The 23,816-nt window shown below is 42.6% G+C and overlaps 1 protein-coding gene across 9 annotated transcripts in view; it reads left to right on the top strand.

The window, feature by feature from the left end:
• Positions 1 to 1,069: 1,069 nt before the first annotated feature.
• Positions 1,070 to 23,816, top strand: part of PUM2 (pumilio RNA binding family member 2) — an 81,527-nt gene continuing 58,780 nt past the window's right edge. For 6 of the 9 annotated variants that reach the window (XM_049784815.1, XM_049784820.1, XM_049784819.1 and 3 more), the window contains exons 1-2: positions 1,071 to 1,088; positions 16,742 to 16,810. In XM_049784815.1, coding sequence (XP_049640772.1) covers positions 16,760 to 16,810 — 51 coding nt within the window. In that variant the 5' untranslated portion in view covers positions 1,071 to 1,088; positions 16,742 to 16,759. Of the gene's footprint in view, positions 1,089 to 16,741; positions 16,811 to 23,816 lie in introns of those variants that run through there. The other 3 variants (XM_049784822.1, XM_049784821.1, XM_049784813.1) reach the window with 2 other exon arrangements.

Here is a 23,816-nt window from a genome sequence, read left to right as displayed (position 1 = left end):
CCTACCTGCTGTACTATCCATCAGGCCCCCTTTTACAAATTTTAAGGGAGTTTGTTTAAATTGTTCTAGTTCTTAAATGCTATGTATTTCATATGGCCCTCTGCATTATTCTTATGTGCATTTAATTGTATAAATTACTAAACAAAATGATACTGTGTATCCTCATGGTCATTCACAAACAACATGGAAATTCTTAATTCATATACTAGAAAACATCAACTTAAACATAAATTGTCTTCATGATAGACATTAAAAATGTCTTCCTGGGCCAGAGATAGCATGGCAGTAGGGCGTTTGCCTTGCATGCAGCCGACCCAGGACCTAACGTGGTTCGAATCCCAGCATCCCGTATTGTCCCCCTTGCCCGCCAGGAGCGATTTCTGAGTGCAGAGCCAGGAGTAACCTTGAGTGCCACCGGGTGTGACCCAAAAACCATAAAAGGGGGGGGGGGGCGGAGAGGTGGCGCTAGAGGTAAGGTGTCTGCCTTGCAAGCGCTAGCCAAGGAAGGACCATGTTTCGATCCTCCGGTGTCCCATATGGTCCCCCCAAGCCAGGGGCAATTTCTGAGCGCTTAGCCAGGAGTAACCCCTGAGCATCAAATGGGTGTGGCCCAAAAAACCAAAAAAAAAAAAAGGGGGGGGGGAAAGTCTCATAATGTGGCAATTAAAAACACTTAATATCATTTAATACCCAGTCGATATTAGATTTCCCCCAGGTTATTTTTTTTCCAAGGTATTTTGTGATGGTGGTGGTGGGAAAGTTTCTGAGATTCTTGGTCAACTCGGCCTGTGGTTCAGTGTGAGGGCCTGAGAATGCATTACTGCTGAAAGCCCTGTGGTCCATGCTAGAGATCACTAGGGTTACCCTGACAGTGTGTATGTGCATTGGGTGGTACCCGTGACTGATACTTGGGAATCTAGTTGGATCAGTTGCATGTAAGGCATGCGTGTTAACCTTTTGCACATTTGAAATTTTAATGGTTATACTATTAACTAATAGTTTCCCTTTAAAAATTTCTCATTCATTAGAAATATTTTCCAACCCGAGCGACACTGCCTCCTGGAACAACTCAGTGGGGAAGGTGCTAAGTAAGTAGCCTTTTCAGTTGGAATTTTCTTTTATATTTGTTTACTTAAAGAAAATAGATGTTCAGGGGGCTGGGGCAATAGCACAGCAGTAGGACATTTGTCTGATTTCACACAGCTGATCCAGGATGGATACCTAATGTCCCGTATGGTGCCTCAAGCCAGGAGCAATTTCTGAGCTCTTAGTCAGGAGTATGCCCTTAGTGTCACCAGGTGTGGCCCAGAAACCAAAGAGAGGGGGGCGGGGAGGGAGGGAGAGAGAGGGGGGGGGAGGGAGGGAGGGAGGGGGGAGAGGAGGAGAGGGGGGAAGAGGGAGAGAGAGAGGGGGGGAGGGAGGGAGGGAGGGGGAGAGGAGGAGAGGGGGGAAGAGGGAGAGAGAGAGGGGGGAGAGGGAGGAGAGAAGAAAATAGATGTTCATGAGGCACTGTTTTTTTTTTTGTTTGTTGTTTTTTTGTTTTTTTTTTTTAAGGAAGTCAGGACAAATAAATTGGTGAATCTCTAGTTTGAGAAGATAGATGATGTCTTTTGAGGGGTTAGGGTCAGCACACTCAGTGGTGCTCAGGGCTCACTCCTGGTTCTGCCTCTATGGAATCACACCTGGCAGGATTTGGGGGCCCATAACTGGTGCTGGGGATTGAACTGGATTAGCTGCATGCAAGGTATGCACTCTTTATCCTTTTGTACTTGATCTCCAGCCCAGAATATTTCCTTGTGTTATTTGGGGAGGGGGGTTGGGTCACACCTGGCAGCGCTTAGGGGTTACTCCTGGCTCTGTGCTCAGAAATCTCTTCCTGGCAGGTTCGGGGGACCATATGGGATGCCGGGCTTCGAACCACCATCCTTCTGCATGCAAGGCAAACACACTACCTCCATGCTATCTCTCCGGTTCTTCCTTGTGCTACTTAATGGCTCTGTTCTCCTAGCTCTCATATTTCTAATATGCCAGTTTCCCAACTTAATGGCTTTATTAGATTGAAGTTGAGTGCTCCACCCACTAAAGCAGTAAATTTTGTCAGTGGTGGTGCTGTTTCATATTATACTACATCATGAAGCATATTACATCTGCTTGTTCTACTTTTAGGATAGCAAATTAAATCATAAAAATGTTTACTTAGAAGAACTGATTTTGAAAGGAGGCTTATTTAATATATGTCCTTTATATTTTCAAAGCTCCTTTATATTGTTTAAGTTTTCTAAAGTTTTGTTATTTTTCATTTCTTTCTAAGCTATTTTGTTTGCTTAGGTAATATCTAAAAGCATCAAAAGACTCGTTTGAGGTTTTCACATGTAGATCTTTTTTTTTCCCCCCCGGCCAGTCCCCTTTTTTTATTTTTTAATTTTTTTAATTTTTTTTTTCGTGTAGATCTTCTCTAAACATTTATTTTATTTCCCAGAAGAAACCATTTGAGAGAATGCTTTATTACAGAATTAAAAATTACTGAACTGGGGACCAGAGAGATTGCCTGGAGGTAAGGCATCTGCCTTCCATGCTGAAGGATGGTGGTTCGAATCCTGGCATCCCATTTCGTCCCCCGTACCTGCCAGGGGTGATTTCTGAGTGTAGAGCCAGGAGTAACCCCTGAGCGCTGCCAGGTGTGACCCAAAAGTCAAAAAAAAAAATTACTGGGCCCGGAGAGATAGCACAGCGGCGTTTGCCTTGCAAGCAGCCGATCCAGGACCAAAAGGTGGTTGGTTCGAATCCCGGTGTCCCATATGGTCCCCCCGTGCCTGCCAGGAGCTATTTCTGAGCAGACAGCCAGGAGTAACCCCTGAGCACTGCCGGGTGTGGCCCAAAAACCAAAAAAAAAAAAAAAAAAAAAATTACTGAAATGCTTTGTAATTTGAGAGAATCTGAAGGACTTAGTATATATGATGATTCTTTTTGAGGGTCTTGTTGGAATACACTTGGCAGTGCTTGAGTCACTCCTGGGTTATTGCTCCAGGGTTGGCCAAGGATATGCTGGCCCATCTTTTATTTTTTGTTTGTTTTTTTGGGCCACGCCCATTGACACTCAGGGGTTACTCCTGGCTGTGTGCTCAGAATTTGCTCCTGGCAGGCACGGGGGACCATATGGGACATATGGGATGCCAGGGGTTCAAACCGTGGTCTGTCCTAAGTTAGCGCTTGCAAGGCAGATACAGACACCTTATCTCTAGTGCTAATGCTCAGGCCCCTTTTCTAGCCCACGTGATGTTTGTTGGCTATTGAACCTGGGCCTCCTGCATGAGCTACAGACCCTTTCAGTTATCTTTGGCTCATATTTGTGTTATGTTGGCAAATACCTCCAACAGTACAAAACAGTCACATGAACTTTGCCCATTTTCTGTTAAAATGAGCATGTGTGACCTGGATTGGAATCAAGTGGTATGACACATGCCTGTCTTCATGAAGCCCTGAGTTTGATTCCCAGTTCCATTGTGGCTACCACAATGATAAATAAAATGACCAACATATTAGGCCCGGAGAGATAGCACAGCGGCGTTTGCCTTGCAAGCAGCCGATCCAGGACCAAAGGTGGTTGGTTCGAATCCCGGTGTACCATATGGTCCCCCCTTCCTGCCAGGAGCTATTTCTGAGCAGACAGCCAGGAGTAACCCCTGAGCACCGCCGGCCGGGTGTGGCCCAAAAACCAAAAAAAAAAAAAAAAAAAAGACCAACATATATACTTATAAAGGCATTTACAAATAGTTATTATTTAGATATTAGTTGATCTCATGATTTGAATTTACATTTTGTAAAGCAAAATAATTTGTTCACTATTGTGTATTTAATAGCCGTAGTTTTTTGTTTTTTGGGTCATACCCAGCAGCGCTCAGGAGTTACTCCTGGCTCTGCACTCAAAAATTGCTCTTGGCAAGCTCGGGGGACCATATGGGATGCCGGGATTTGAACCACTGACCTTCTGCATGAAAGGCAAACGCCTTACCTTTATGCTATCTTTCTGGCCCCATAAAATTTAATTTCAATATGGAAATTATAATATTACAATGTTAATACAGATTAAATGTCATACATATATAGTTAAAATGCTGTAGTTCTAATTTTGGTATGCCAGGTTGATCTCAGGCAAGGCAGGCACTCTACCTGTCATATTGTCTCTCTGGCCCATGCATTTCTTCTTCTTTTTTTATTTTTGGGCCACACCTGGTAGCACTCGGGTTACTCCTGGCTATGCGCTCAGAAATTGCTCCTGTTGTGGGATGCCGTAGGATTAAGCCGAGGTCTGTCCTAGGTCAGTGCATACAAGGCAAATGCCCTACTGCTTGTGCCACTGTTCCAGCCCCTGATTTTTTTTGATGGGGGAGTGGTGTAGTTACTCCTGTGCTCAGACTCAGATCACCCCGGGTGGAATTGTAAAAATGCAGTCCTGGATATCAAACTATCAAACTTGGATCAGCCTGTACACGGCAGGAAGGAGCCTTACCTGCTATACTCTTTCTCATCAGGCTCCAGTTTTGAGGAGCTTCCCTTGGTACTTTGTGGATCCCTTAGATTGAACTTGGGCCTTGTGCTTGAGCCCAGTTTTGAATATTTTGAGAAAATCTTTTTTTTTTTTTTTTTTGGTTTTTGGGTCACACCCGGCAGTGCTCAGGGGTTACTCCTGGCTCTACGCTCAGAAATCGCTCCTGGCAGGCTCGGGGGACCATATGGGATGCCGGGATTTGAACCACTGACCTTCTGCATGCAAGGCAAATGCCTTACCTCCATGCTATCTCTCCGGCCCCTATTTTGAGAAAATCTTGATACTATTTTTTATAGAGGCAGAACCTGTCAGTCTTGTTAAGTATGTGAGGGATCCTTTTGCATTGCATCCCAGCATGTTTCTGGCTTTTTGATTTTTTAGAATAAAGTTCATTCCTAAGAATGTTTTAGGATATTCAGGTCACTCTGTGTTACTTGGTTCAACTATGCAGACCAGACAGTTCAATACTTTGAATCCTGTGTTACTTGGGCCCAGTGGTGCTCAGAGAACCTACATTGCGCTGTGCACCACAATCAGGTCCCCACAAGTTTGCACTTCAGCACTTTGTCAAAATGTCTCTGGCCTCGTTTTCAGTTTGTTTGATATAAACGATTCTTAATGGCGTATGTTGAATGTCAATGCCATTTTGATTTGCATTTTTTCATAACTAGTGATATATTTTCATCTTTGGAGATACGACTGTAAAGCTTTTCTCATTCTGAATAGGTTTTATTTGTTAGCATTATGGGCTTTTTTTTATTTTTTAGTTTTTGGGCCATACCTGGTGATGCTCAGGGGTTACCTCTGGCTGTGTGCTCAGAAATCACCCCTGGTTTGGGGGACCATATGGAACACCGGGGATCAAACTGAGGTCCATTCTAGGCTATGGCGGGCAAGGCAGACGCCTTACCGCTTGTGCCACCACTCTGGTCCCTGTGCTTTTATTTATTTTGTTATTTTGGGCCACACCCGGTGACGCTCAGGGGTTACTCCTGTCTATGCGCTCAGAAGTCACTCCTGGCTTGGGGGGCCATATGGGATGCCGGTCCGTCCTAGGCTAGCACTGGCAAGGCAGACACCTTACCTCTAGTACCACCGCCCGGCCCTGTGCTTTTATTTTTTTTTTTAAGTGCTTGATGTAGTTTGAATACTAGACCTTTGCCAAATGTATGATGTGTAAATATATTATGAATGATACATACTTTTATTATATCAATTTTCAGTTTCTTTACATTAACAAACATTTTCTTAGTTACAAACATCTTGTTTTGTTGTTTTTTGGCCACAATTGGTGATACTCAATAACTCCTGGCTCTGTACTCAAGAATCACTCTCGACAGGGTATGGGGGACCTTACGGAATGCCGGAGATTGAACCCAGGTTGACAGTGTTCAAGGCAAACAAACACCCTATACACTGATCTATCTTTGCAGCCCCACAAAAATTTAATAGCTTATGTGATATTCCATATGTTATATCACATACTGTGGAAGTTAAGCAGTTTATCATTTCAGGATATGCAAGAAGCACTTTGAACATCTTCCTACATAAAGTTTTTTGATATTTAGGTTTTGTGCTTGGGATTGAGTCCCACTGGTAGGGCAAACTGGTTTAACAAAAAAGCAGATCTGTGAGAGGAAGAGAACCGTGTTTTAATTTCTTTCCTAAGAAACTTTACCATTTATTTCTATATTTGTTAAAGGCAATTTTCTTCTATGAAAGGCTGTTTACTTTTTTTTTTTTTTTTTGGAGTTTTGGGTCACACCTGGTGACACTTGGGTTACTCCTGGCTCTGCACTCAGAAATCGCCCCTGGCTTGGGGAACTATATGGGACATGGGGGATCGAACTGAGTTCCCTCCTAGGCTAGAGTGGGCAAGACAGATGCCTTACCACTTGCACCACCGCTCTGGCTCCGCTGTTTACTTTTAATTGTCGGTCACATTTGGGTATCTGTAGGTATTGTGAATTAAAAAGTCAGGATATAGCATACAGATGTTCAGATCAAGGTGGGAGGTCTAAAGGCTAACAGGCATTCAGCTCAGATCAAGTCCCTAAGAACCTCAGAATTGATACTCTTAAGTCTTATTTGAGTCTTACTTGGATGCATTATTATTTTGGACTTGAAACCAGACCTGGCAGCATATTAGAGACCACATGTATTGCTGGGCATTAAAAACCTAGGCAGAAATCTACTTAACTATATGTATGGGGATGGTGGAGTGTAGCTTGATGTAGAGCTCTTGTTTTGCTTGGGATGGGCTCTAGCTTTTCCCCAATCACCACCAAAAGTTTATAAGGGTTTTGTTTGATTGTTTTGTTGGTTCTTTTTTTTTTTTTTTTTTTACCACCCAAATGAATTCAATGATGCATGCCTACAAGTTATAGTCTCATTTAATCATTTTCAGAAGTCCATGATATTTTGACCTCAAACTAGATTCTGCTTTAAAATTAAGTGTCATGGTGACTGAATAATAAGTAGGTGCATGTAGATGAGTTCCTCTGCATGTAAAGTCCATAATACAGTGTAGAAATGGTTCATTTGAATTGTGATTTGAAAAATATTTAAGATTAAATAAAAATATTTTCCCTTCTCCTTATCCCTTTCTATTGTTTCAATGACCGGGAATTGCATGCACACACTTGAACGTGGTGCTTGCACATTCTTCAGTCCTGCTTTTCAGGGTTTGCACGTCCTGGCCATGGCACTCAGGTGTCTTGTATCCCTCCCTGTGATGCCCACACTTGGCTGTGGTGCTGCTAGAAATTGCTTTAGGTGATGGGGATCACAGACCATAGGATCACATTTGGTTCATGTGGAACATTGGGATCTGAATTCATGACTAGATCCCTTGCAAGGCCATTGCCTCCAACCCTCACACTACTTCTCTGGGCCTGTTTTGGAGAATTAAGAGAAAGTTCTTTGTATTTATGTACACTTAGCATTTCTGATATTATGATTCCTAGGTGATAATCTGGATTTCCATCTGTTCTTATTAACCTAAAGAATGTTTTTTGTTTGTTTGTTTGTTTTTGGGTCACACTCAGCAGTGCTCAGGGGTTACTCCTGTCTGTGCACTCAGAAATCGCCCCTGCCAGGCTTGGGGGACCATATGGGCTGCTGGGAATCGAACTGAGGTCTGTGGGGGTTGGCTGCATTTAAGGCAAATGCCCTACTCCTGTCCTATTGCTCTGGCTTCTAAAGAATTATTATTATTATTATTATTTTATTTATTTATTTATGTATTTACTTTTTTTGTGGTTTTGGGTCACACCAGGCAGTGCTCAGGGGAAACTACTGGCTCCATGCTCAGAAATTGCCTCTGGCAGGCACGGGGGACCATATGGGAAGCCGGATTTGAACTGATGACCTTCTGCATGAAAGGCAAACACCCTACCTCCATGCTATCTCTTCGGCCCTAAAGAATTATTTTTAAGCATATCAGGACTGAAGTGATACTGTAGTGGGCCAGATAGTACAATAGATAAAGCGCTTAGCTTGCATGGGCCAGCCAGGGTTTGGTCCCTCATTCCATGTTGTTCCCTCCCTGCTAAAAAACCCAGAAATAAAAATACTGGGCCAAAGAGAATACAGCAGGTGAGGTGCTTTGCCTTGTATGAGTTTGACCCAAGTTTAATCCTAGCATCACATATGGTCCCTTAGCATAGAGCCAGGAGTAGCCCCTTAGCACTACTAGGTCTGGCTCTTCCGGAAAAGACCCTAAAATAAAAATATTGAGCCAAAGAGATAGTACAGTGGATAGGTGCTTGCCTTGCATGAGGCTGACCCAGGTTCAACCCTCAGCGCCACATGTTCCCTAGCACTGTTGGATGTGGCCCCAGAACAAAAAATAAAAACCTTTCACTTGGGCCCGGAGAGATAGATAGCACAGCGGCGTTTGCCTTGCAAGCAGCCGATCCAGGACCAAAGGTGGTTGGTTCGAATCCCAGTGTCCCATATGGTCCCCTGTGCCTGCCAGGAACTATTTCTGAGCAGAGAGCCAGGAGTAACCTCTGAGCTGCGCCGGGTGTGACCCAAAAGCAAAAAAAAAACTTTCACTTAGGGCCTGAGAGATAGCATGGAGGTAGGGCGTTTGTCTTGTATGAAGAAGGAGGGTGGTTCAAATTCCAGCATCCCATATGGTCCCCTGAACCTGCTAGGAGCGATTTCTGAGCATAGAGCAAGGAGTAATCCCTGAGCACTTCCAGGTGTGACCCAAAAACCAAACAAAAACAAAAAAATCTTAGCCTGTAGTCACAGAGGATATTTTCACCTTATATAAATTTCTAGGTTGGCATCTTTTTCACTGCTTTGTATTCTGGCTCTGGCCCTGTAAATCTGGTCTGGTCCCCATAGTGAAAATTTAGTAGTCATTTATATTGGTATCTTTCTTTTACCTGCTATTATTATTATTATTATTATTATTATTATTATTATTTAGCACTTTTATTGTGTGTGTTGATAGGGGACCACCTGCCATCTCGTTCGTCTTGTCTGATGTTCACATCTGTACAATTTATGTATGTTTTCTACTTTGAGGGAATTTCTGACATGTCTTAATACATTTTCTTTCCCATTCTGTCTCCTTTCTAGGACTTCAGTTAAGTGAAACTTTTTAGTGTTGTGCCATAGATGATTTCCCCCCACCTTGCTCAGATTGGAACACTGCTGATCTGTCTTCAGATACACTACACTGGTCCTTTATTGCTCTCCTCTCCCAGTCTGTCTTCCGAAGGGAATAAGCAGAAAGCATATCCCACTTAATACTGCATCCCAGGCTACTGTTGGCCCCTATGTTGAACCAGAGGCCCCCAGGGGTTGCCATTTTACACCAGAGGAGTAGTATTTTGCAGCCTCCCATTTTCCTGGCCACAATGGAGAATTTGAATCATGTAACCTCTTTATAATCAGGGCTAAGGGGGAGAGTATTAGGTGTTTTGATAAATCATCTTTTTGTTTTTGGGCCATACTAAGGTGTTAACCCTATTCTTGGGGGAACTGCATGTGGCTAGGGTAGGCCTCTTGGCTTCTTGTAAGCAGAGCATGACTTAAGCCTGTCATGTTTTCTCTCCTGCTTTAGGGTTTATTTTCTTTGTTCGGGCCTAATCCAATGGTTCTGGGGATTGATCCTTGGGCTCTTAGATGTTAAACACGTGCTCAGCCCTCTCAGCCCTGGCCCTTTAGAAAATAATAAAGTATGTTTATGTTCTTGTGTCTGCATATGATTGGTTGGAATTGTGTCCTGGACACATCGATAAGATTTAGATTCTTTTCTGTTCTATGGTAAATACTGGTTTTATTTTTATTTTATTCTGTTTTCATGAGACAGATATCTAAACTCCTAAAACACTAGTGGTCCTCAGATATTTCTGTTTACTTAATTTTGAGGTTTGCTCCTTTTATGTGCCATCATGGAGGTTGTCTAAATATCTGTGCAGAAGTTGTGAACAGAATTTTATTGTCTCTGAGATTGTTCCTCAGTTTTAGTTAGCATGTCTGTTTCCCCACATTGTCCTTGTTTAAGCCTCTAATCTCTAAAACTGTCCTGTCTAGGCAGTATTTTGGATACAGCCATACCTCCTGATGAGCATATCCTTAATATTAAAAAAGTGCCAGTCTTTTTAAGTGTTTTCCTTATGTTTTTTTGTTTGTTTGTTTGTTTGTATTGTTTGTTTTTTGGGTCACACCCGGCGGTGCTCAGGGGTTACTCCTGGCTGTCTGCTCAGAAATAGCTCCTGGCAGGCACGGGGGACCATATGGGACACCAGGATTCGAACCAACCACCCTTGGTCCTGGATCGGCTGCTTGCAAGGCAAACGCCGCTGTGCTATCTCTCCAGGCCTTCCTTATGTATTTTGTTAGCCATTGCCTTGTTTTAATGTATGTATTTTTTGTTTTGGGAGCGCACTCAGCAGTGCACATGGCTTACTCATGACTTTCTGCCCAGGGATCGCTCATGACTAGTGCTTGGGGGACTGAACTCAAGCATAGGTCAGCCAAGTGCCTTAACCTTTGTACTATCTGTGTTGCGCCCCCCCCCCCCATTTGTATTTCGATTTTATTTGGAGTTTATAGGTAACCTGAAGGATGTTTTGGTCTTATAGCAGCTACTCTTCCAATTCTATGAAACTCATTTTTAACATATTGTTAAATGCTGTAACTTGCTGGTAATCTTTACTTTAAATTCTACTTTATTATTGGTGTGTACATATAGAGAAAACAGCAGAATAGGGATCAGTACAGTCCTAGATTTTAGGAACTTAACAGGATTCTAGAACCTATCTCAAAACTAAGTTAGGTGGCGGCAGGGGATGGTGTGTGGCTATAATACCAGGCAGAAAAGTGACTGGATGTGGGGGATTAGATTGTAGAATGAAATAAGACTGAGGGAGATTATAAGTGAGATAAGAGGTTGAATTAAGTTATTGGGTATTAGTGTTAGAAAGGAAAGATGCAGGGCCGTGGTAGTGTTTGCCTTGCACACGACTGACCCAGGATGGACCTGGGTTCTATCCCCAGCATCCCATGTGGTCCCCCAAGCCAGGAGTGATTTCTGAGTGCATAGCCAGGGGTAACCCCTGAGTGTCACCAGATGTGGCCCCCCCCCAAAAAAAGAAAAGACCAAATTAGTTATTTGTTTTGTTTTGTTTTAGATTTTGGACCATACCTGGTGATGCCCAGGGGTTACTCCTGGATACACGCTCAGAGATCTTCTGGGTTGGGGAAGGGGTGACCATATAGGATGCCAGGGGATCAAATTGCAGACCATCCTAGGCAAGTGTGTGCAAAGCAGATGCCTTACCGCTTGTGCCATTGCTCCAGCCCCTTTTAGTTTTTATTGCAAATAAAAATAAGCTTTATTTGGAAATCCAGCGGAAGTGATGGTTGGGAGAGAAAGCGCGGACTTCTTCAAAGGTGGGGAGAGCCCTGGTACACAACCCAGCCTTTAAATCAGGGAAGATGCAGTGACATGTGTATGTGGGTACCATGTGCATGGCCTAAGGAGCACATGTGTGCCTGTAGTGACTTTGGTCACTGATGAAAAAGTAATTTAAACTTTTGTGCAAAATATGCTATAGGGCAGTGGTCGGCAAGCCACATGTGGCTCTTTATACTTTTTTTGGGGGGGGGGCCACACCCGTTTGATGCTCAGGGGTTATTCCTGGCTACATGCTCAGAAATTGCCCCTGGCTTGGGGGGACCATCTGGGACGCCAGGGGAATCGAACCGTGGTCCTTTCCTTGGCTAGTGCTTGCAAGGCAGACATCTTACCTCTAGCGCCACCTCTCTGGCCTCGACTCTCTACTTTTTAATGCCTTCTGTGTGCGGTGCGGCCACTCCAGGAGTCAGGACTCTGCTCCTAGCCTGTCAGTGCGCGTCCTGTGTGCAGGCCTGGCGGCCGGCTCCACACAGCTCTGATCAGAACCAAGGCCAAGTTCACATTAAAGTTTGTGACTTTATCAGTCATCGTCAGGATGTAATTTTCTCTACATTGTAAGGCAAATTTTACGGAATTTAGCGTTATCGATAAATAATGTCGTTCTAAAGTTTTTTTTTTTTTTTTTTTTTGTTTTGGTTTTTGGGCCATACCCGGCGGTGCTCAGGGGTTACTCCTGGCTGTCTGCTCAGAAATAGCTCCTGGCAGGCATAGGGGACCATATAGGACACCGGGATTCGAACCAACCACCTTTGGTCCTGGATCGCTGCTTGCAAGGCAAACGCTGTGCTATCTCTCCGGGCCCTAAAGTTTTTGTTTTATTAGTTGTGTTATTCGTATCCTCCCGACCTATGTGGATACTTGCATGTAGAATATTCTCAATAAAAACTTACTGAAACTAAAAACAGTGTACCATCCTATGTATTTTCGGTTTTAAAAATGTGGCTCTCAAAATAAATTTCAGTCGTGGTTTTGGGGAGATTTGGCTCAGTTGAAAAAAAAAGGTTGCCCACCACTGCTATAGGGTAAAGAAACTGGTCCTTATTTTTACTCTTTTCTCCATTTTTTTTTTTTTTTTGGTTTTTGGGCCACACCCTGTGCCGCTCAGGGGTTACTCCTGGCTATGCGCTCAGAAGTTGCTCCTGGCTTCTTGGGGGACCATATGGGACACCGGGGGATCGAACCGCGGTCCGTCCTAGGCTAGCGCAGGCAAGGCAGGCACCTTACCTCCAGCGCCACCGCCCGGCCCCTCTTTTCTCCATTTTCTTCTCTCCCTTGATGTTGTAGTTGTAAGAGCAGGAACACACACACACCAACAAACACACACACATCACTTTCCTCTGCTATAGGGTAAAGAAACTGGTCCTTATTTTTACTCTCTTCATTTTCTTCTCTCCCTTAATGTTGTAATTATAAGAGCAGGAACACACACACACACACACACACACACACACACACACACACACACACACACACACACACACACACTCTCTCTCTCTCTCTCTCTCTCTCTCTCTCTCTCTCTCTCTCTCTCCCCTGTTGCAGTGCTTGCAGGATTTCTCTCTCTCTCTCTCTCTCTCTCTCCCCCCCCCCCTCTCTCCCTCTCTCCCACTCTTCCTCTCTCCTCTCTCCTCTCTCCCCCCCCCCCCCCCCCCCCGTTGCAGTGCTTGCAGGATTTCATTCCTGGCCTGGTGTTCACACATCTTTCCTAGTTTTGGTGTACAACAATTGGTACTAGGGATCACAAATAGCAGAGCTGCCAGTATTGTGTTCAAACATAGGCAGCCATAAATCAAAGAAACCAAAAATCAAACTCAAGGCCTTGGACTTTCAGGGCAGGAGGCACTGAGTCATCTCCTGCCCACCCTATCAGAAATTTTCTTTAGATTTTTTGCGGGGAGAGGGGAATTTACACCCGATGCTGTCAGTCGAGTCCTTGGGGGCTATATCTCAGCAATACAGGGGACTTTGAGGTACTAGCAATCAAATCTGGACCTGGCTTCACAAAGCATTCACTCCAGCCTACTTTCTTTGGCTCAATATACTGTATTTTCTGGCATTTAAGATGACTTTTTTGGTGTGTGTGTGGTTTTTTGGGTCACACCCGACAGGGCTCAGGGGTTATTTGTGGTTCCAGGCTCCTCAGAAATTGCTCCTGGCAGGCACAGGGGGACCATATGGGGTGCTGGGATTTGAACCGATGACCTCCTGCATGAAAGGCAAACGCCTTACCTCCATGCTATCTCTTCGGCCCCTAAGACGACTTTTTGTAGGGGCCGGGCGGTGGCGCTAAAGGTAAGGTGCCTGCCTTGCCTGCGCTAGCCTTGGACGGACCGCGGTTCGATCCCCCGGTGTCCCATATGGTCCCCCAAGCCAGGAGCAACTTCTGAGCGCATAGCCAGGAGTAACCCCTGAGCGTTACTGGGTGTGGCCCAAAAACCAAAAAAAAAAAAAAAAAAGACGACTTTTTGTTTTGTTTTGTTTTGTTTTGGGGGGCCACACCCGGTGTTGCTCAGGGGTTACTCCTGGCTGTCTGCTCAGAAATAGCTCCTGGCAGGCACGGGGGACCGTATGGGACACCAGGATTTGAACCAACCACCTTAGGTCCTGGGTCGGCTGCTTGCAAGGCAAACACCACTGTGCTATCTCTCCGGGCCCCCTAAGACGACTTTTTAACCCATGAAAAACTAATTAAAAGTTGGGGGCCGTTGGGCCTGAGAGAGAGCATGGAGATAGGGCATTTGCCTTGCATGCAGAAGGACGGTGGTTCGAATCCCATATGGTCCCCTGAGCCTGCCAGGAGCGATTTCTGAGTGTAGAACCAGGAGTAACCCCTGAGCGCTGCTGGGTGTAACCCAGAAACAAAACAAAACAAAACAAAAAGTCGGGGTTTGCTATGTATCTTCGCTGTTAACTTTGCTGGGTATTTGTGAATCCAAGAACAGTCCCCAGAATGAGAAATTACTTCCCATCCCTTTGTCCCCTTTCGGGGGAAGACCTTGGTAATATTTATCCGCAGCAAATAATAATCCACACAGACAAGAAGGATAGGGTGTAAAAGATTGGGCAAAGAGAGCCAGAGAATCCTCCTGCAGCCGGCAGCTTTCACAGAAAGCCCCTCTCCCCTGTCCATCAAGCTATTTATTGCCAACTCCACAGCGCCCCACCTGGAAGGGCTAGGTGGGGCAATAGTCACAGAACAATCCTAAGGAAACACTTTTATATACAACAATTCCAAGGATAATCTTATGGAAACTTTTTCATATACTACAGGGGTTATATACGCCCAGTATACGGCATGCTGAAACATTCCGTCTTCAGGAACTAGTGATCCCCTCTTACTGCCTGCTAGGGGACACAGAGGCACTTTGTCTCCCTCTAGTGGTCCAATTAATCACTCACCCTAACCAGCTGCTCTTGGAAGCCTCTCGCAGCTCTTAATGTACATCACTTTTATGTTTACATGTTTGATGAAAAATAGCCTTTATATTTTTTTGGGGGGGGTGGGGCTACACCGGCAGCACTCAGGGGTTACTCTTGGCTCTGTGCTCAGAAATCGCTCCTGGCAGGCTCAGGGACCATATGGGATGCTGGGGTTCGAACCACTGTCCTTCTGCATGTAAGGCAAACACCCTACCTTCATGCTGTCTCTTCGGCCCCAGATAGCTTTATCTTTATAAGTGACAGTTTTCCAGCTAAATACATGCATGACATAAGCATTAGAATTAAAATTTCCATATTGAAATCAAATCTTGGGTTTTACTTTCCAACTTGAAAAATTTTAAATGTAATAGGTGATGCAAAGATTTTGTGAGAACTGCAACATCAAAAGTTTAGCTTCTGTTCTTTATTTTCCCTTTTTGAGGGAGAAGGGGTTAGAAATCAATAAAGGTTTCTTTTGACATACAGAATAACCCAAGATTCTGGAGCCTGTTTTCCCACAATCTTTGTTTGGATGAAAAGCAGGGTTGGAGTGGCGTAGGGGTGGGACATGAATTTGGGGGTGGGCATGGGGCAGCTCGGATGCTTTGTGGAATGCAGTGCCTGCCGTTTATCCAGGGCTCTGTCATTTGGGATGTGTCATCTAAGATGAGCCTCTTGCCTGCAACTATGCTTTCAGACTCATTTCCATTAAACTTGGTAATGCCCTGCTTCTGGGGATTGTGAACTGATCATTTGCAGCCAGAGAACATCGTTTCTACCTAGATCTTAGTTACATGCTCCTGGTTCAGTGGATATTCAGTGTGGACATTCATGGTAACTTTGAATATTGATTCTGGACAACATGAGGCAGTTAACAATTGTCAGCCTAGTAAGAACAAACTTGATATACTTTGGAAAAGGCTGCAGCTTACAGCCATTGCATAACTGTCCCCTTGAATGTGTACCCTACCAGTTTTTATTTTGTTTAGAGGGCAGTACCTGGTGGTATTGGGGGCTACTCCTTTATCAGTGCTCAAGAGTCACTTTGAGCAGTTGTTGGGTCCATGTACTTCCAGGGATCCAACCTGGGCTCCTGTTTGCAAATCATGAACTCTAAACCATTCTCTTCACCACTCTCCTCATCCCCACCCAATTTTGCCTGGCACCATTCAGGGCTCACTCCTGGCTCTTTGGTCAGGAATCACTCTTGGCAAGCTCAGGGGACCATATGGGACGCTGGGGATTGGATCTAGGTCGGTCTCATGTAAGGTAAATGCTCTCCTTGCTGTGCTACCACTCTGGCTCCTCCCACCAACGTTTTATTCTTTATAGGAATTTTAAAAATTATTTATGTTTTGGTTTTTGGGCCACACCCGGTGACTCAAGGGTTACTTCTGGCTATGAGCTCAGAAATCACTCCTCATTTGGGGGACCATATGGGACGCCGGGGATTAAACTGTGGTCCATCCTAGGCTAGCACGGGCAAAGCAGACACCTTAATGCTGTGCCACTGCTCCAGCCCCTAAAGGGAATTTTTTTTAACTTTAATAGGCACATGGTTTAAATGTTGTGTATGACAACGGTTTATGTACACACAATTCTAACACCTTGTCACTCAATTCACCTCATTCCCTGCCTACAGTATGTAAATTCAGTTCTGCAGACCAATTTTCATGCTCTGTTGCCTTTGGCCAGTTAATAGGAACAGATTCTTATTTATCAATTTCTTCTAATGTCAGAAATAAGCAATATATTATAAAAGTTGTTGAATCTGTCACTTTAAAAATAAAAAAAATTTTGTTCTTCTGATTCTTGTTTCTGTTTTTTAACAGGTTTGATTTGTGGATGAAATGAATCATGATTTTCAAGCTCTTGCATTAGAATCTCGGGGAATGGGAGAGGTAAATATTTATTAATATTAGACTATAAACTCAGCTTATTTGAGATTGGTTTTATTAACTGGAAATTAATAAAGTTTACTTTAGAGACTTTCAAGTGATAATGTGAATTGTAATATTATACCCGGTTATATAATTCTGTAGTTTTGGTAGTTCTCCAATTAAATTTTAAACAGTTTTTAGTGTTAAGTGCAACTATTATGTCTAATAAATCTACCAGATTTTGACTTGGTTAAATAACTACTGGTTCTGATCATGAACCACAGTTGCTCAGAAGAGAACATTTCTATATTTCTGTCCTGTTTTATATATGTATGCTGTTTGTTCTAGTCACTTGATCATTATTCTCTTCCAAAAATCTCTGTTTACTGTTTGCTTAGTTAAAACTTTTAAAACTCTACTATTGTCCCATTGTTATCTGCAGGAGAAGTAATGATTAATTCTTCATCTGACATCTCAGCTCTTTATACATGCTTTTATTTCTGGTTATCCGTTTTATATCAGTTTCCTCTGCAGGTTGTGTTTAATGACTAGCAAAAAGTGGATTTATCGTTCTTGTTAATCTATGATTTGCATCTAGGGCATCCCATTTAACCTAACCAGCATAGCATTTTAAGGCATCAAGTATTTTAGTTTTCCATATAACTTATTGAATATTTAGAAAACATTAAACCCTTGTGGTCACATCTTTTTCTTTATGCTCTAAACTGCTAACATAGTGTGGACTTTTGATAATAGAAATTCATGGTGAACAGACCTAAAACATGCAATTTAACTACTTACTCCTGGAGATTATTTTACTTTAGTAGATAGAGACCTTCATGAGACTCACTCCATCCAATGCTGTGCTCTTCAGATGCAGAAAAAGAGTCCAGTCATTCTTCTGGGCCACAAGAGGGCACCCTGCAGCTAGCTAACCCTCCCCTCCTCCAGAACAGCGTTTTCCAAAGAGTTTGTCATTTTCAGAGGACTGATTTAAGGGTGAGTTAAGGTGCTTAAGCTTAAGTATTGACAAAATAAATTGGTTAGTCCAGTGCATAAGATACATTTCTGGGCCCTCAGAAAAATTTTGAGAGGGAATTTTTTTGTTGAACGAAACAACAAAAACAAAAACTCCAGCCCTCATTGCAATTCAATGGCCACTTATAAATATTAATTTATGTGTAAATGAAAAACAGTCAAGAATGTTTCTGCTTTTCCTCCACTGCCGTTTTCTTTGGTGTTTGGAAAGTAGAAAGACATTTTTATATACATATTTGGATAAATTTTCAGCCTACTCTGTAACAGGCTTGATTTTTTATTTTTTTAAGAATGAGTAAAGTTACAACTGTTACCTTAATTCTCTTTAGACCCCCTCTCAACACTTAACTACCTAAATCTACATTATAGATATATTTATAATGGACTCTTCCCTCCTCCTTCTCTTGGAATTTGATAATCCCAAGATTGTTTTAATCTTGTAATTCAAAAAGATCAGAAACAGTTGAGTTTAGTTATTTATTTGGGGCTTGGGAGGGGTGTCTGAAGTTTTCAGGAAAGAGAAGAGTCTGAGTTAAATGGATCAAAATAACTTCAATCTAGGTTTCTTAATGGAAATGCTGGATGTGCGTGCCCTCCCTGTGCCAGTCTAGACTGGCTGCTTTTTGAGGGGGTGACAACAGATTGCTGGGCCTGCTGCCTCACCCTATTCGAAGTGTATTTTTAAAGTAAACTGTTATTCACTAAGTTTTATTCTGAATTGTTTACTAACACTATTACCTCTAAGAGCTAGCTAGGAAATCTACTTGGGTTTCTCTTTCTGGGTTCTCTCTCCCACCAGCCTTTCTATCTCTCCTCATCTCACAGGCAGCAGGGAACCTTCTGGGATTTCCTTCTTTGCCTGTCTCTCTCTCACCAGTCTTCTCCTCCTTTCCTGACAGGTGAGGTTTTTTTTGGTTTTTGTTGTATCCCAGAATTCATTCATTTTAGTAAATTAAAAAGCAGCCTTGAGTTTCTGGATCCTGGGTTTTTAAAAAACATTTATTTTTTTTAACGCAAACTTTTTTTTTTTTTTAATAATGAACTGCCCTACTCTTGACTTTTTCTTTAAATACAAAGTTTTCTTAATTATATCTTGAATTATGTAACTAATGTATAAAAGCACTGCATTTACACATTGGACTATACAAATGTACTGTTTTTGTAGATCATAATAAATTGACTATCTTTAGAAGGCACTCTTCTAGTTGTCCATCTGAAAAGAGGAACAGATTCATCCATTCATAAACTCATCCTTTCCATCTTTCCTTTGATAGGTCATTTTTGTCAAAAGACATACTGATTTGCCTTACATCATCCAGCTGAAAAAAATCAAAGCTAATCTATAGCATGTTGGACTTTGATTCATTTATGTTTTAATATTATACTGCAAAGGCACCCACCTATTGTCCAGGTTGTTGTGGGCACACAGAACTGTGTTGGTTGTTTTTTCATTAATAGGAATGAGGCACCTGCTTAAAGACAGACTTATTTGAGGTTTTTTTTGGGGGGGGGCAGGAGGAGGGTGGGACCATATGGGACTGCCAGGGGATCGAACAGTGGTTTGTCCTAGGTTAGCACGTGCAAGGCAAATGCTTGTGCCACCGCTCCGGCCCTTTGAGAATATTTTATAACATTAGATTGATAACTAGCTCTCCTACCTTCTTTCCTTTACTTATAAAGTATTCAAAGAAAATTTGTTTACCGTAGTCTCGGATAGCTTGAAGTGGTAAACATGGTAGGAAAGGATAAAAAAGACTGTTTTTTATTCTTACATGTCTCCAGTCCTATGATTTTAAGTTGGTATTTTTGAAGACAGTAATGAGAGTTCACCTTTTTAATGAATCAGTTACCTCAAATCTCTAGCTTTGGGGTGGAGATCAAATACCCAGTAGCGCTGCAGACCATATTTGGTGCCAGTAATCAAACCAGGACCAGCTACTTTATAAGGCCAAGTGCCTTATTTGCTCTTCTGTCTTCTTGGGGCCCAAGTGCTCTAACTTTGATCTTTAGCTACTAAAGATAACTGAAATGGAAACCAGCTGTTTCAAATGCGATTTAAATTTAGTTTTGCCCGTGTAAATCCTTATAATCTTAAACTATCTGCTAAATAAAGACCCACTTTGGTGGGGGTAGGCCACACCTGGTGACGCTCAGGGGTTACTCTTGGCTATGTGCTCAGAAATCGCTCCTGGCTTGGGGGACGATATGGAACGTTGGGGAATTGAACCGAGGTCCATCCTAGGTTAGCTGCATACAAGGCCTTACCGTCTGTGCCACTGCTCCGGCCCCCAAAACCCACATTTTTTAATGAGTTGAATATGACACCAAACTTTTTCCTTAAAGGATAAATATTATATCTAAAACTAAACTGTCTTTTATGATATCAGGGATCAAACCCAGGGCCTCATGTATCCCAAGTTAAGTTCTCTGCCATTGAATTAATGAACGTTCCTTATCCAGTTTTTCTTAGTTTCTAATAGGCCCTAATACTTTCAGAAATATGTTGTTTTAGACTATCATTTTTTTGTTTTGCTTTGGGTCACACCTGGCAGCGCTGAGGGTTACTACTGGTAGGCTCAGGGAACATATAGGATGCCATGGATGAACCAGGTTGGGCCATGTGCAAGGCAAATGCCCTGCCCACTGTGTAATTCCTTCGGTCCCTATTATGTCTCGTTTTTAATTTTGCTCTTTTGGGCAGTACTCAGTGGTGTTCAGGGATCATATGCTGTACCCGGGTTTGAGGTGGGGCATAGCCACAGCTACATGCTAGACAAGCACGTTAATTGTATACTGCATCCAGTCCTGATCTGAATTTTGGATGCCTGTAAGAGGAAAATGGGGTTTAAGAATTCAATAGGGATTCATCTTAATATTGCCATTTACTAACTTTCTTTGTAAATTCAGACAATGCACTTAATTCTGTTTCCCATTTTGTTGGGGTTTTTGTTCTTGGGGTAGGACGGAGTTCCCAAGCAATACTCTTGAGGGTCCAGGGGCCGCTATGGCTTATTTTCAGCTAACTGGTCTACCTATAGTCAAGAGCTAGAGCCCCCAGATGCTGTGTTCGAAGTTTCCGGAGTTAGGGATTGAGTCTGGGGTAGTAGGTAAATTCAAGATAGGGTCCCTAACCCTGTTCTGTTACCACTTCCCTAATTCTGTTTGTTTATACAAAATGTGGCACCTATTAGGCAAAATGTGGCACCTATTAGGCAACTGTTCTTCTTAAGAAGCGAGGGCTTGTGGTCCTCCTAAGATACTCAGACTTCAAAGAAGAAAGCTAACAACTCTAGATAAAAGATTTTGTGATGAATAATGTTGAGATACCTTAGTTTTTATTAGCTGCTTACATGTTACTGTACTATTTGTGTTTTTTGCATGGAGCCTGGACCTTCTGTATGCAAAGTATGTGCTCCAGACCTTTGTGCTCTCTCTCCAGTCTTGTTACTTGTATTTCACAATATTAAAGAATTCGTACTTCTGATAGTGAAACTAAGTAAAATTCCCATGTTTGATATTATAATAGGCATAATAGGCATTCTTCCAGGTAGTTTGTTTTCATTTTAGAAACTGATAGCAACTTTGTTCTCAATCTGCAGATTCTCATTTATAGTAATTCATAAACTAGCTCAAGACCACAAATAGTGCTTGAACTCATGAATGATTTGACTTTACAGAAATACTTCCAAATGGAAGTAATATTATCTAATATTTCCTGATGATTTAAAGGGATACTAGGAATTGATAAAATTTAGGGAAATGGTGATTTGGAAATTAATACATAGTGATATTATTAATAGAAAATGTTTAGGAAAGCACAATTCTGTGTATTCTAGGGAATTTGTACCTTTTATACACTAACTAGCATTTATGCTTGTCTCTATGAATTCCTATTATCAGATACCTTACATCTTGATTTGCCCAAGTGCAAGAGCTATTGATAGTTCAGAACTAATAGTAAGGGTGTTGCCTTGCATATGGCTGATTCCTGGGATATCCCCAAGCACTGCCAGGAATGACCTCCAACCAACTGGCAAAAATCTTGATTTTTCCAAGACAATAAAGATACAATCTGTTATCCTGGCATAATTTTGAGAAGGGTGAACAGTCTCATATGTACTGCTCAGGGTGCTTTGGGGCTACTCCTTACAGATTTGGACTGGCGTTTCTGAAACCCAGCAGTCATCCTTATGACACTCAGGTCAGGCCTGCAGTGCCAGAATCCGTAGGCTTCACAGGTCAAATGCTTCGTCCTTTGAGCTCTCCCCTGCCCCAAATTATGGCATAATTTCTAATACCCCCCTTTTTAAAAGCATCCTAAGTTTGGTATATTATGTAAGGAGTTAATTTAAAAACATAATTGGAAGTATAGCCAATTATTTTCCTGCACTCCAGGGTAAGGAATGGGGGTGGGGGTCCATTCAGGTATTTGAAACGTGTTTCTGCCAGTGATCCCTGTCTTCTGCTTGTAAGTCTTTTTAATTTCTAGTATTTTGTGCATTTGACTTGGTAACTTTGCATTAACAGTTTATATTACAAAAGACAGAAGTTAATAAATTCTGACCTAGGATTAATTTTGAGGTCATTCTTTTTTTGATCAATCATTTGGAGATGGAGAAGACAAGCTGTAAATGCTGTTTGAAGTGAGAAGCTAATGAAGAATGGGCAGTTATGTGTGGTGGTGCCTGTCCACATAATGTTTGCAGAGCTGGGAGAACCAAATGGGTTGACTGGAAATATAGTTGCTTGTTTTGGTTTAGGACCTTATTTATTTTTTTTTAAAGAAACTACATAGCAGTAGGTGGTGTATTTCACAATTTTTTTTTTTTTGTTTGTTTTTGGGCCATACTTGGCAGCGCTCAGGGGTTACTTCTGGCTTTCTGCTCAGAAATTTTTTCTGGCAGGCATGGGGGACCACATGGAATGTCAGAATTTGAACCACTGTTGGTCCTGTATTGGCCACTTGCAAGGCAAGTGCCCTACCGCTGTGCTATATCTAACTTCTATTTCACAGATTTTTAAGTTCTTCCCCTTGTTCATAAGCGAAACGTACTTCCCTATTTCTACTGTAAGAGTCTGGAGACAAGAATCAATATCTCTCTCTCTCTCTCTCTCTCTCTCTCTCTCTCTCTCTCTCTCTCTCTCTCTCTCTCTCTCTCTCTCCTCTCCTCTCCTCTCCTCTCCTCTCCTCTCCTCTCCTCTCCTCTCCTTTTTCTTCTCTCTCTCCCTCTCTCTTTTCTCCTCTTTGTCCTCTCTCTCATCTCTCAAAGGCTCAGGGGGGACCATATGGAATGCTGGGGATCGAACCTGAGCCCATCCCAGTTCAACCGCATGCAAGACAAACGTCCTACGGCTGTGCTATTGCTCCGGTCCCCCAAATCTCTTAATTTTAATTTTTTTAGGTTTTGGCTCACACAGCTGTGCTGAAGCGATCATTCATGGAGGGCCCTAGGGAACCATATTCAGTGTGTTAAACACATGCAAGGCCAGTGACTTCCTGCTGTAAATTTGCTCCAGTCCCAGCAAATGTACAGTGAAATGTTTTTATGTTTTGGTTTTGGGGTCACACAGGTGATGCTTAGGAGCTCATAAATCGCCCCTGGGTTGGGGGATCATATGGGATGCCAGGGGATCAAACCACAGTCTGTCCTGGGTCAGCCTTGGCAAGGTAAATGCTCTACTGCTGTGCCATCACTTTGGCCCTGCTTTTATGTATTTTTTAACTGTTTATCTTGAATTTAATCCATTTTACTTAGTCCTGATCGTGTTTGTAGCTTTCTTTAAAAGTGTAATTATTGTGGATGAGCCCATCACAGGAAACTGTTTTAAGAACATTAGCACAGGCTTTGAAAGGAAATCCGCTTTTTTCAATAATGAAATTATTTTCTGTGTAAGGTAAATTGTATGTGAAGCACAGTTAGTAAAATGCTTTTCAGTCCCCCCCCCCCCCCCAGTCATGCAGTTTGTATTTTAAAACAGTAGGCAGTTC

Source organism: Suncus etruscus, chromosome 12, assembly GCF_024139225.1.
Source record: "Suncus etruscus isolate mSunEtr1 chromosome 12, mSunEtr1.pri.cur, whole genome shotgun sequence".
NCBI classification, from domain to species: domain Eukaryota; kingdom Metazoa; phylum Chordata; class Mammalia; order Eulipotyphla; family Soricidae; genus Suncus; species Suncus etruscus.
This window is presented reverse-complemented; position numbering and strand designations above follow the sequence as displayed.